The sequence below is a fragment of the Mugil cephalus genome, chromosome 17, assembly GCF_022458985.1.
Source record: "Mugil cephalus isolate CIBA_MC_2020 chromosome 17, CIBA_Mcephalus_1.1, whole genome shotgun sequence".
Taxonomy (NCBI): Eukaryota; Metazoa; Chordata; class Actinopteri; order Mugiliformes; family Mugilidae; genus Mugil; species Mugil cephalus.
Genome location: NC_061786.1, coordinates 21036428 through 21049473, shown reverse-complemented (window position 1 = coordinate 21049473; position 13046 = coordinate 21036428). Strand labels below are relative to the sequence as shown.

The 13046-nt window shown below is 46.1% G+C and overlaps 1 protein-coding gene and 1 long non-coding RNA gene across 8 annotated transcripts in view; one reads left to right on the top strand and one right to left on the bottom strand.

Annotated features, from left to right (window-relative positions):
- fgfr3 (fibroblast growth factor receptor 3) overlaps window positions 1–13046 on the top strand; it is a 69639-nt gene that overhangs the window by 15090 nt on the left and 41503 nt on the right. For all 7 annotated transcript variants that reach the window (XM_047610877.1, XM_047610875.1, XM_047610873.1 and 4 more), the window contains exon 3: window positions 11623–11886. In XM_047610877.1, coding sequence (XP_047466833.1) covers window positions 11623–11886 — 264 coding nt within the window. The remainder of the gene's footprint in view (window positions 1–11622; window positions 11887–13046) is intronic.
- Window positions 1–13046, bottom strand: part of LOC125023543 — a 38550-nt gene that overhangs the window by 18617 nt on the left and 6887 nt on the right. The window contains exon 2 of the long non-coding RNA XR_007114637.1: window positions 572–709. This is a non-coding gene — a long non-coding RNA (uncharacterized LOC125023543). The remainder of the gene's footprint in view (window positions 1–571; window positions 710–13046) is intronic.

Genomic DNA, 13046 nt, shown 5'->3' with positions numbered 1-13046 from the left:
CGTGTTTCGGCTTCAGCCTTGAACCGTCATCCGTCCATTGACGTTCCTGGTGGCACGTTGGCTGAAAGCCTTTTCATGTGAGCCACGACGTTTGTGTCATTGTGTTTCCTTTGGGAAATAATTATTATTTTTTTTTTTTTTTTTAACGAATGGACAAAGCGGGGCGGCATTGAAACGCGTGCAGGCCCGGTCGCCAAGGTTACTGAAGTGGTTGCCATAGATACAGCGTCCGACCGGGTAACTTGAAGGGTATATAGGTAAGAGATGCTTGTGGTTTCAGGTCGGGTTTGACATAAAACTGAGCTTCATTCGAAAGAGCTGATATCAAATCATATGTTTTTTTGTATTATTTTAATTTGCATTATGTCGTTAGAATCTCACTCTGGTCACGCGATTGACGCCAAATAAGAAACGGGGTAAAAGCAGAGACATGTGCAGGATGTTCCAACTAGAGGTGAAATGTTGTAGATAAATCTCTGAATCAGAATTTAATTGAAAATCTGTCCCGATACCGTGACAGTTCTGCATGTTTTGACGTGTCAAAGTGAATTTCTGTGGCTTTTATACTCACTCCGGTTCCAGAGGCCCTTTGTACATTGTCCAGGCTGTGTTAGTATAGATGTCTTGGGACAACTGTGCTCCAGTTGTTCTTTCTCCCAAACAGAGGCTCCTCTCTCTGGTCGGTCTGCGCTGTGAGCGGAGGCTGGTCCTGAAGGGAAGCAGGAGGGAGGGATGATGGGATTAGAGGCTTTCCTGCTCCTGGCCCTGCTCTTACAAGCAAACACACTTTAACAGTCCTTCATTCAAGGGTTTCACCGTGTCCAGATAAAGACCTGCAGGGAAACGGTAACGCTGATACTTGCTCTGAGGCATGCTCCTCGTTTTCGCTTCATCAAGTTAGACAAAATAAAAGGGAAAGAGGAGGAGGAGCTGGAAGCGCTCGCTTGTTTCGACAGCGGGACATTACGGGAAGCGGCTCAGGAGGTCTTTGTGCTCCAGGTTGATCAGAAGCACATGGCGGCCGAGAGGTTAGAGCCGGGGCTCAGAGAGACGGACCCGCGCGGTCCCTCCGCACTAATAAACAGCGTCGTAAACAGAGCTGTAAACGCTTTTACGTCCCGCTGATCCCAAAACCGAGGACGAGGACACAGACACACACACACACACACACACACACACACACACACACACACACGTGTACGCCGCTTCACCTCCTACGATGAAATGGTTTTACAAATTCATGCTATGATGGAATTTAGGGGTTGATGGAGGTTCTGCTGGTATTTTCAGATTGTGACAATAAGATCATAAAACTTGTAAGTGAAAGTAGTTAATTGGCCGAGGAGATGGTTGGTTCAAATAATAATAATAAAAAATGTGTGAATTTTTGACACTTTATTGTTGTTAGTTGTTCAGTTAAGTCTTTCAGTCAAATAAAAGTCAAGTTCTAGTGGGAAAACTTTGAAAACTCGCTGTGTCTTTGTCTTGTGCGTAATAATCTCTAGAGTCCAGAGGATAATTGGCCGTTTTTGGCTACTTTTGGTTTTACCTTTACATTTCATCTCGAAAGCAGTTTGCTTCGCCAGTTTTAGTTTCATTCTCACATTTCATCACAACCTCACCTGTGTCACTACACAATGACGTTTTCATTTTGACAAACTGTATAAAAACATTGGGCTGAGTAGGAAAAAGTTAAACATGTTTAACGAACCATTTTTAGAACTTAAAATGCAAATCTGAAGTGTTGGTTTCAAAATGAACAAATTTAGCAAACAACAAAGCTCATTTATAACTATTTCCATTAAAATGCAGGAAATGCATCACACGTTTACAACCATTTACAGACTATGAGGTGTAACAATCAGTAATAATATGGAAAAGTCCCAAATTTCTGGCTTCTTTCTCTTTGGTTGCGGTCGCTCCACAGACTAAATAGAACTTAAATTGGTCATGTGACCAGTCACAGCTGAGCAGATTGAATAAATGTTGACCACCTACCTACTATATATGTTCTATATTAAATTTAAATACGTTTCATGTTAAAGAACATATGACCTAATTGTTAATTCCCTGTGATTCCAAGAAAAAACAAAAAACCTAAATCCCTGATCTCCTGATGGGGTTTACTCAGGAGACGTGCTGTATGTAGGTAGTAGTTGTCTTAAACTTCCTGCTTCAGGTTTATTGAAACTGTAGAAATCAACTTCTGAAGTTCAGATCATTGTTGGTCGTTGGTTGTTTATGGGATAAATGTGCTGAATGAACTGTTGCTACGGTGATGCCTAGATGCAGTTTTTTGTGTTGTTTTATATCTGTGTCTATCACGCTCCATGACGTCTCTGTCTGTCTGGTTGGTGGGGAAGGTTATCCCTGCTGGGGAGGGGGGGGGGGGTGTCACAGTCTGGGTGGTGGTGGTGGTGGAGGTGGTGGTGGTATGCACTTGCCACACAGACGTATCGGGGCAGGGCAGGGTCCTGGTCGGGGTCAGCGGAGGTCGAAGTTTAATGTTTCAATCAGGCATCTCCTCCTGCTGCGTCAGTGTTGTCGGGGATGGTTTCCATCAGCTGTTTCTTGTCTTTGAGCGGTGGGGGTGGGGTGGGGGGGGGGCTGGATAAGACACCATCATCATTGTACTATTTTAGAGCACCTCATCAGTTCAGATGATTTAAAGGTGCAGCATGAATACGTTAAAGCTGCAGATGTTCAATTTCAGTATCAGCACTGGGCCACGTCCGACGAGAATCACGTGTCCTCTCAGGTATTTAAGAAAACATACAGATCGTTTTTCAACCACTTTCTAAATCTGCTACAGCCCTAGAAGACACATGTCCATTCCAAATGAATGTCAAATCAAGCCGGGATCTCACGGAACTGGAAAACTCCAGAAGACAAAGGAAATATTTCAGGATTTCACTGTCGTCCTTTTGTTCCAGTAATGGCTCGTTCTCCATTTTTTCTTTTTTTTTTCCCATCAAAAGCTTCTATTTTCCTGCCCCGGTGTGATCTGTTTGTCTTTCTGTGATCACTCCTCTGATTCAGCAAGCTTCCCAGGATACAGGAATGCTGACCAAGAATCGGGTTTTTCCCTCCCAAACCTGCTGGAAGTCATAAGTCATTTGGCTTCTCCCCGACAGCCATTATCCAGCGTGGCCGACTTCTCCGGCGCTGCCTCGGCTCTTTTTCTTCTTCTTCTTCTTCGCGAGGGGAGCGTCGGGAGAACTTTGCTGCCTAAACAAGAAACCGTGGCCGTCCGCGCTCGGAGCCCCCCCCCCCTGAAAAGCCGCCTTGCTAATCAGATTGGTTCCTCTCCGCGTTGTTTAGGGAAGTGTGATTATGTTGTTTCGCAGCCACACACACACTCCGCAGACATCCTGGCTTTTGTGAAGCCCGAGCTTCTTACACTTGTCTGCTGAATTGAAACTAGGCCAGTTCGTCTTTGGAATGACAATTACCGTGGACCAAGCCCAGACCCTATTCTGATGCTGGAGGGATGGAGGGGGGAGGAGGAGGAGGAGGAGGAGGTGGTGGGACGGGGGGTTGATGATGAGGGTATGAAAGGAGCGAAGTCGATTGGACGCTGCCAAGATGCTCTGTATGTACAGTAGCTTCCGATGCTCGTTAGCGCTGCCGAGCAGAGGGCCAGACACCAGGGGTGAGGAGGGGGGAAGGGAGGGGGGAGGCTGGCACAGGCCGGGGCGGGATGTTTAGAGGCAACGTCTATCTTTAACTTGATTTTAGGAGCTCTTTTGATAAAGAGAGGCTCAGCTCTGTGAAGAATTGAGGCAACAAGCTGGGGAAGCCCTCCTTCCCCTCTCCTCCTCCCCCCTCCTCCCCTCCTCTCCTCTCTCCTCCTTTTCCCCACTTCTCCTCCTTGATCTCCACCGAGCCATCCCGCTTTTCTCTCTCTCTCCGTCTCCTGGCAGGCTTCTCTGCAACGGTGTGAGGTTGTCAGGCCGGCCCAGATTAAGGGCATTGTCCCGAGGTATTTACATCCGGCCAAACCATATTAAACAGAGATTAGGGGGGTTTCACTGCACATTTATACAAAAAAAATTTAAAAAAAGAAGAAGAAGAAGAAAGAGGGAGCTTTTCCAGGACGAGCAGGATTTACAATTGACATAGCTGTGAAATGGAGGAAGAGAAATGTGCTCTTTATGGGAGGGGGAGGTGATGGTAGTTGGTGGTGGTGGAGGTTGGTAGAGGAGGTGGAGGAGGTGGGGGGGGGGGCTCCACAGATCCTGTTTGAAGGTCATGTGATGTGATGCTGGCCTGTCTGACGGGGTGTTGAGTTTGCCAAACGGTTGGCAGCCGCTCCTGCTTTTTTTCAGCATAGGGAAACAGAAGTAAAAGAATCTGTTGGCGGGACGGAGCGAGCAGACGGGCTGCTGTGGAGGACAGGACATCGCCGCCTGGACCGGCCCCGTCTGTCCCCGGCTCTAAAGAGAGACCGCGCTAAAGGACAATTGTGTGTCGTCTTGGACCCGATTTGTCATTTCTTTACGAGTAGTTGGACTGAAAAGAAAAAAGAAAGCGAGGCGAGGTGCCGGAAACAGTCGATCAATCTGGTTTCTGTGAATTCAGAAAAAACGTGTCTCTTGTGAACATTTAGCTCCACTTCCAGGCTCATCTTTGAACCTTTTCCTGTGCAGGTGGTTCTAGAAATATTTCTGAATTCTCTCACTGACTTTAGCAAGCGAGAACAAAAAGCATGTTCAGCCTCATAAGCAGGTGAATGTGCAGTTTCTGTCCAGAAGTTTTGCTGCTTCTAGGACTGGGCGGTAAAAATGTATATCACGGTATTTTTCAAAATTCTGACGGTATCATTTCTTTCTTTTTTTTTGATGCATAATCATGTGTTCACAACATTTTCTACTGGTTGAGAGATGAATTAATGCAGTAGAGTGATTAAGGGTTAGGATAAGGATTCATTCACATTTAAACATATTTAAACTGCTATGTCTTTAATGTCAATAGCTGCGCGACCAGCTACCGTAATAACTGTAGTCTGTGTGCAACATTCTTTTTCTCATTCATAAAAACATAAAAATGGGGATATTTTGGGGGACATCTACAGCCGGGGGACAGGTCACCCAAAACGGGGACTGTCTCCAGAAATTGGGGACTTCTGGTCACCTTAAAAAAACAAAATAAATTAAAAAATGGTTGAAAATGGTCTGGTCAGAAACAGTCTCATGTCGTAACATAATCAAATAAGAGAAAAACTATGCAGTATAATAAAAAATTCATATCATAATGAAAAAAATACCAGTATTCGGTATGAATCTCTGATTGACTATAGCAAGTGAGAATAAGCATGTTCAGCCTCACAAGCAGGTAAATACACAATTTCTGTCCTTAAATGATCTGATTTGACCCTTAATTTGCAGCAGTTAAAGTTTCCTAACTTTACATTTAACTAAACGTTACACTAACTCACTTTAAAACCTAAAAACCTGATTGTTTCACTACCTAAATTTGTGGCGTGTTCCCAGACAGACGCATGTAAAAACCCAACCAGATCAACGAGGATTATCGTGCACAAGGACAAATGCTGCTGAGCTGTGAGTGAAAAGCTGCAGAAATACCTGCAGACATTTACCCACATCCATCCAGCGCACTGTGCTGTGCTTCTGCATCCTGTCCTCGCTCTCAGCTTCGCACGCATGCAAACCAATTGCCCGTGAGTGATCGCCGCAATGTGGAACGTATTTGCTGCCCTCGTTCAAAAAAAGAGAGTCGTCGGGTCCTTTTCTCGGTAGCAGAAGCAAACAACTAATTACCTGCAATAAAAAAGGCCATTTGTCTCTGGATTGTTTGCCGCCGGTTAGCGAGCAGCCTCGCTCCGCACATGCTGGAAACACCGGGTCTGTCGTGTTATTAGCTAAGTGTAGTGAGGAGGAGGAGGAGGAGGAGGAGGAGGAAGAAAAGGGAGCTTGATAAAGATAAACGTCTCCCCGGCTCCATCTGGAATCCATCACTTTCAAACGCAGATATATTTTGAGTAAAGTATGTGCTGCTGCTGCTTTTCTACCAGACTCAATAAAAGTACCTGTTAAGCCTCCTTTAAGAGAGTCCTGTAATCTCCTGATGTTTATGATCCCTCTTTGAACCCGCGTGGATGCTGCTTTATGTAAAAGAGCCAGGCTGAGCGAGGATGCGAACGCAACTTCAATTTTCAAGGGATGTACGTTCACAAACTTGTGTATTCGTTTCCTCCCCAGCAAAACATGAGTTACGACATTTTTGTTGTTCACAAACCCTGAAATTCAGAAAAGTTTGAAAGGGAAATACACACCAGGAAACATAATGCACACGCCCAACTATAAAACAATCTTTTTAGACGACACACAAGTCTAGATTCATGGCTGTCACGCTCTAATTTTCATCAGATTTCCTCTCACTGAACCCGTGGAGTCAGAAACTTTTAGACCGTGATGCAACTAAATAAATATGTTCAAGACGTGAACAAACAAAGCAGAAAACCGGCTCCATAGGAGCAAAAGAAAAGGAACGGCCCAGCACACGTATACATCCGGGCACATCGGAGACGTTCCTCAGGAACCCTCTTACTTTGTGGCTTCAGCTTCAAGGAGCAGGTCTACAAGTTACTGAAGTCTGTGGTGATGAAAGCTTTGGGAATACTTTTGTCGTTAATCACAATATTCATAAATGTCCTTATTTATATTCAGCCTCCAACACTTTTACTTTAGTTGATTTCCCACCGAATTGTAGTAAGTTTTCTTGTCCGGTCTGGTCTAAATTTTCTGGTCTGGTCTAAACTGCTCTGATCTTGTCTAACATGGTCTGGTACCAAAAAAACTTGGGAATTTTGTGCATCTTGAAAAATGAAATTTTGTTTGTGTTTTGTTTTGTTTTTTTGTTTTTGACCTGGAAAACAGGGTCGGGTATTAACAGAACCAGTGTTTCCCCGTGGGTTTAGGGCTTTGAAGGGACGGGGGTCGGGGATCCGGGAGGAATAAGTTGCACCAAATGTAAATACCATTGTGTAAATAAGATAAACAGCATAAGACCATTTATTTTGAGTAATAAAAGACCTGCTTTATAGGAGGGGTAACCTTAAAAGACTTGAGGTGCCGGTTGGGGGGGTAAACATGCCAAATATGAAAGCTCCCACTAAGCAGCCTGTTGTTAAACCAAAAAGTTGAGTAAACTGGATCAAAGTGGGGTTTACTGAGGTAGACGTCATCCCCCCGTGAGCTGATACGACAGCGGCCGTGGCGACAGCTCCTGGGTCTGGTCTACACTCCTTCCTGCTCCACCAGGATCCTTCACTCCGCTCCTTCAGAGTGTGTGTGTGTGTGTGTGTTAGGGAGTGAGGGAATGAGAAAGCAGCCATGGAAAAGGCTTCCCACATAAAGAGGCCTTTTCATCCCTGGGGCTGCAGCCTGCCTGCCTGCCTGCCTGCTGCCGGTGGAGTTTGTGGAGGATAAATAAACCTCTTCAGACTTTGCAGAAAAGATGGAACCTGTACGCAGCTCTTTAACGGAGCGCGCTCCGCGGTATCTCAAAGACACACTTTATATTATTCTGAAGGGCTATTTGTTATGATTTTGAGCCGAGAGGCTAAGGAGGGGCCAGGAGGGCAGGGGCCTCTTGATTTATGGAGTGACTGTCCGGCCTGTGCTGCACACACACACACACACACACTTTGAATCACAGATCCATACGTCCAAAACCCACATCCACATTAACACACACGCTCAAAAAGTACATATCACACATTGCTTCCAGCTGGCATCAGGTTCCGGCAAGAGTGAGGCGACCTCCTCCCCCCGAGAAAAAACACGCAAACACACAAACACACACACACAAACACACACCAGGCAGCCGATAGCTCACACATGCTGCACCGGACGAGAAAGCAGCGGGAATGTCTGTCTAGATGCTGATATCGGGAGCGGACGCCACCAGAAAAGCCAGAGCACGGCTTCCGTTTATCTGCTCCGTCTGAATCACTTCTTGGCCGACAGGTTCGATAGCGAGCCTCTGTTCTCCGTGAACGACGCGGAGATAAGAGGAACTAATCACCAAACAACGGCCTGAGTCAAAGCCCTTTATCCGTTACCATAGACATATTTGCGAGGCTGTTACTCCAACACATCGGGACGGCGTCGGCCTCCATGTTTGATGTGTGACGTTGTCGTCCGTAGTTCATGAAATTCAGATTCTGGCTGCACCTGCGTTAGTGTTGTCTGAAAATTGCGCAGTAAGTTCTCACAAGTTGTTGGCTCTGAATAATGTCGGCTGTATTATTTCTTCGCTGTGATCTGATCTAAATCCAGCGCAAGATCAGGAACTTTTTTTATTATATTTTTATTTAGGAAGGAGCCTGTGGGGGACACAAATACTGCTGCTGACATTGAGTAAACGAGGTCGTGGGGATCATATAAAGTCATTAAATATCATCCAGTTATTCCAGATGTGGTGAAACTTTTCTTTCTGTTTTCTTAATTTCATTTCCATTCTGCATATTTCTAGATCAATCCTCTAGAGTAGGAGGTAGGGCTGGGGAAAAAATATCGATGTGGCAATATATCACAATATTTTGTGTTCCGATACGATTGATCTTTTAGTGTCTTAATATTGATTTTATATGAAAAAGTCACGTTTTGTGAACGACTTCTTTACTTCCCACCAATTTTCTGTACAAATACAATAAATTGGAAATGGATCATTTAGATTAATGTTGTTTTTTTGACTCAGTTTGTCAGTGAACTATGTAGAATATTGAATATCATAATATCGTGTATCATAGTATCGTGATACGTATCGTATCGTGAAGTCCTTGCCAGTGCCCACCCCTAGTAGGTGGGATTGGACTTAGACAACTCCTCGAGTCCTGTGGTCCTGTGGTCGATAACAGACCTGATTCCTGTCTGGACTATTTCTGGATTATTAGGTCTCATCCTGTCAGATGCAAAGAACCACATGAGACAAATTGGCCCAGTTTGATTTCAACCTGCACTCAAACTTTCATCTTTGCTGACACGCAGAAGATGTTACGCCCTCCTTCGCGTTCCTCCTCTTCCACCACTTCCCCACCTGCTCGGTACGACAACTGGACGCACAGCAGATGCTTTCTCTCTGTAGAGGTTTAAAGCGCTTTCGTCTCTAATTAGGATTTCCTCTGACTCACGCACACGGGCTGATTTTTCATTCTTGCTCAAAGGCCTGTCTCCCGTCAGCGGCGTCAAACCCGTGACCTCATTTTACAGGACTTTGGTTTGAAAGGTACAACAAGGCAACCTCGGTCTCCGCTGAAGCGGCCGTGGCTGCTTGATACGTCCTGAAAGGTTTTAGCAGCGGCACAAAGTGAGGTCTTTCAAACCAAATGCACGATTTTATTCAAAGCAGCTTCAAATCTGCATTTCAAAGTGCAGGATGTGAAACAGAGGGAAAAAAAAAGATGTTTCGTCATTGACCCAAAAAAAGCTCTTTTGTGTGACACCTGAGAAAGAGTTTTTTTTTTTTAATGTATGAGGGATATGGCTGTTTTGTTTTGTTCGGTAAATTGCATTTTGTTCAGCCTGTGGCGTCCCGGCCGAGTACAAATGTTCCACTAAAGTCTATTTTCTCAGGATCAAAGCTAAAGCGAAAAGGCGCCGCGCTGCCTCGTTATTAACAAATGTGAATTAAATAAACTGCAACGTCATAACTGTATTTTCCCCCAAAGAAGCCACGGTGTCCTTTAAGTACGTGCATAAATGCAGAGAATAGTTAGGAAATGTGTTTAAAGAAGGTCAAGTTGGTGGCAAACATTGGAAAAAAATAATTTTCAAAAAAAATTTCATCCAAAAAACAAATAAAAGATCAAGCATCTCAAAACTTTGGCACTTTAGCTGAAAATGATTAGACACAACTGGATGTAATTGATGGAATATTTTATAATTGTGATGATTGGTAACCCTCTAAGGATGATATATTACCGAGCACAAAGAAACCATTAGAGCCGTGTTGCTGCTGCTCCTCGCTCAGAGCTGAGGGCTCCATGAAGCCAAAGTGAGCTACGAGTCTCTGGAGATTATTATATTTACCCCATAAAGCCCAATTCCCCATGTTTAAGACCCGGAGATATTCCGCAGCCTATTCCTCTATGTCTGTTTCTTTTCTCGTAACATACAAAGGTAGCGAGAGGTTCGTGCCGGCCTTGAATTTATGCGCTTGGCGCTGTTGCCTCCGTGTTTTTCTTTTTCCTGAATGGGCCTTTTTGTTTCAACAAAAAGTGTCGTAAATATGCGCTGTCAAAGCCGGGGGCCTTCGCAGACAACGGCGCAGCCACGTTAAGAACATTATTGACTTAACATCTCCAGTGTTTTTAGTGGATGTAGTGAGACAGAGAAAACAATTCACAATTCATCCGGCCCATTCGTTTTTTATTTAAGAAGCTCTTGAAACATGTGTGACGTACTCGGGGCTCAGGTGAAACATCGCTTTCGTTTCATTATTGTGCAACGAGGTGGAAATGGACCGAAGCACAAATCTCCGCTCTGAGTACTAGAAATGTCTCTGTAGCCTGGTTTCGGAGGGACAGATTCCAAAGTGACCGACCGCATCTGCTCATCACCAGCTCATCTATAATTTAAAGCACCTATTCTGTATTCCCCATGAAGAGCGTCTTGTCTGGGCCGCTCCCGATATCAACCTCGCCTCAGAACTCGGCCTGAGGTCGTCCTGTGAGATGGGGCTGCGTTCGCCGGCTGTCAGCGAGCGTCGCTAACGCCCCTCTCAGCGGGTCAACGGCGGGCGTGTTTGCCGTCATAAATCACGCTCTCAACGCACTTCGTTGTGCGTTTCCCATGGGTGGGTGGGAGGGAGGGAGGCTGTGCGACTCGTGTGTCCAAACAAGTTGCGTACTTTGTTTCCCAAGCTGCTTATTCAAAGACATATGTGAAAGTATGTATGCGTGTGTGTGTGTGTTTATAGGAGTCCTTGTGTGTTTGTGTGCATCAGGGCTTTTGCTTGAATGGTTGCCAGAGCGATCGCACGAGCTCGTCCTTCACGTTTCCCTCCAATCGTGCGACTGAAGACACCTCTGACGGAAGAGGACCCTGTGTTTATTTGTCCAGACGCGTTCCCTCCACCCTCGGCGGCCGAGGCCAGCATCCTTAGCTGGTAGCTAGTAAACATGTTGATTTTTCCCTGGCTCGGACCGAGCTGGCGCTCGGAGCCTCTGGAGTAAATGAGCTGATGTTTAACGGGGAAGTTTGGAGAGGAGAGGAGAAGTGGGGCCCCAGATCTCACGCCTTCTCCGCGCTGGAATAAGAAATTGCAGTTTTCTGATTTCCAGCAGCCGATTAGCTGATTGCTGCCAGTAAACTCTGCACCACGGCCTCTTTGTTTCAGATAGCGCGGTGGTGGGGGACTTTCTGGACACAGAAGCCGCTCTGTCTGCTGATTAAAAAAAGAAGGATGCTGGTGTAGAACTCTACAATAAAGACTAGACCTGTCAAGGGAAAGCTTTTCTTTTAAGTTTTATCTCTTAACTGGACGTCAACCATTCGCTACAACACTCAGACCTAACGCCCACATTTGAGAAGATGCACCGTTTTTATGTGTCAACATTTTTTAACACTAAAACCTTCTCCTCACTTCTGTGCGCAGACTCCGTGTCCAGCGAGACGGCCTTCCTGGAGGACTATGTCCTGGGCGTGGGGGACATCCTGGAAATGTCGTGCGACCTGGACGACCCCTCGGAGCCCGTCGTCTGGTTCAAAGACGGCGCCGGCCTCGCGTCCAGCAACCGCACCAGGCTGGGCCAGAGGATGCTGCGCATCATCAACGTGTCGTACGAGGACTCGGGAGTCTACTCGTGCCGGCTCGCCCGGAGCAACACGCTGCTCAGCAACTACACCATCAGAGTGACAGGTGAGCGCTCGCATCATTTTTTTTTTAAGACACGTGCAGACTCACGTTCACATCCCATCAATAAACACAAACAGTTGCAGCAGCGACGTCTCGTCACCGACTGCTCACGGGGGAACTGAGGAAAGTTCGGTTATTCTGTCCTTCTGTTCAATTTCAGCTTCACATTAGTTGCCTGCCAAGCCACACACACACACACACACAACTTCATACTGTACACAGCATCACGCCGGCACAGACTTTCCTCGGCCAAGTTTCACACAGACCCCCCCTCCTCCTACTCCCCTCCATCCCCTCCCGATGTGCAGTCAAAGGTGAAATTCATTATCAGACAATATGAGGGGATGAGTGATGCTTTAAAACAAGTGTGTGATGCAAGTGGAGCTCTGGTAGGAATGCGAGGAGAGGAGGAGGAATGTGTGTGTTTCTGTGGGTGTGGGAGGGGGTGGGGAGGGGGTGCGAGTAGCTTTCCCGTAAAACTCATGGACACCAGCTGAGCCTGTTATTGACAACTAATTAGAAAGCAATTAGCCCAAAACATTTCATCATTGAAAACAGATGGGGTGGCAAGAAATGAGAGGGTTCACTCCCTCTCAGCTCGCCCACCAACCTCCACACACACACACACACACACACACACACACACACACACACACACACACACACACACACGGCTGAATGCATTTGGCTGCAAGCTGGTGGAGAATATGGCCTTTTCCAGGACGGATCCAGCCTCTCGCCTACGTGTCATCTCCGCGCAGCGAGGCGACACATGCGAACACACACACACTCCCCACATCCTCATCTTCCCCCGAGTCGTGTCCTGCTTCAGAAATTCTTCTTTACTCTAAACGTGCACGTAAATAAACAGAGATAAATAACCGAATTCGCTCCCGGCTTCCGCTCCGCACGTCCCACGAGTCAAAACCGCACAGGAAGCAGATTTATTACGGAGCGTTGTCAGACATTTCGTGTCTTTTTTAGCACTTGGGTGCATGTTTAAATTACTTGAGAGCCTTTTTTTTTTTACAGCGCGGGGGCAATATCCTGTTCTGCTCCCCTCTCCGCCAGTTCTCCTCCCTCCTACTTTAAACACGCAGCCTCGGCTCCATCTAAAGCACACACACGGACTATTGTGCTTTTCAAATATTTGAGCAAGGTGT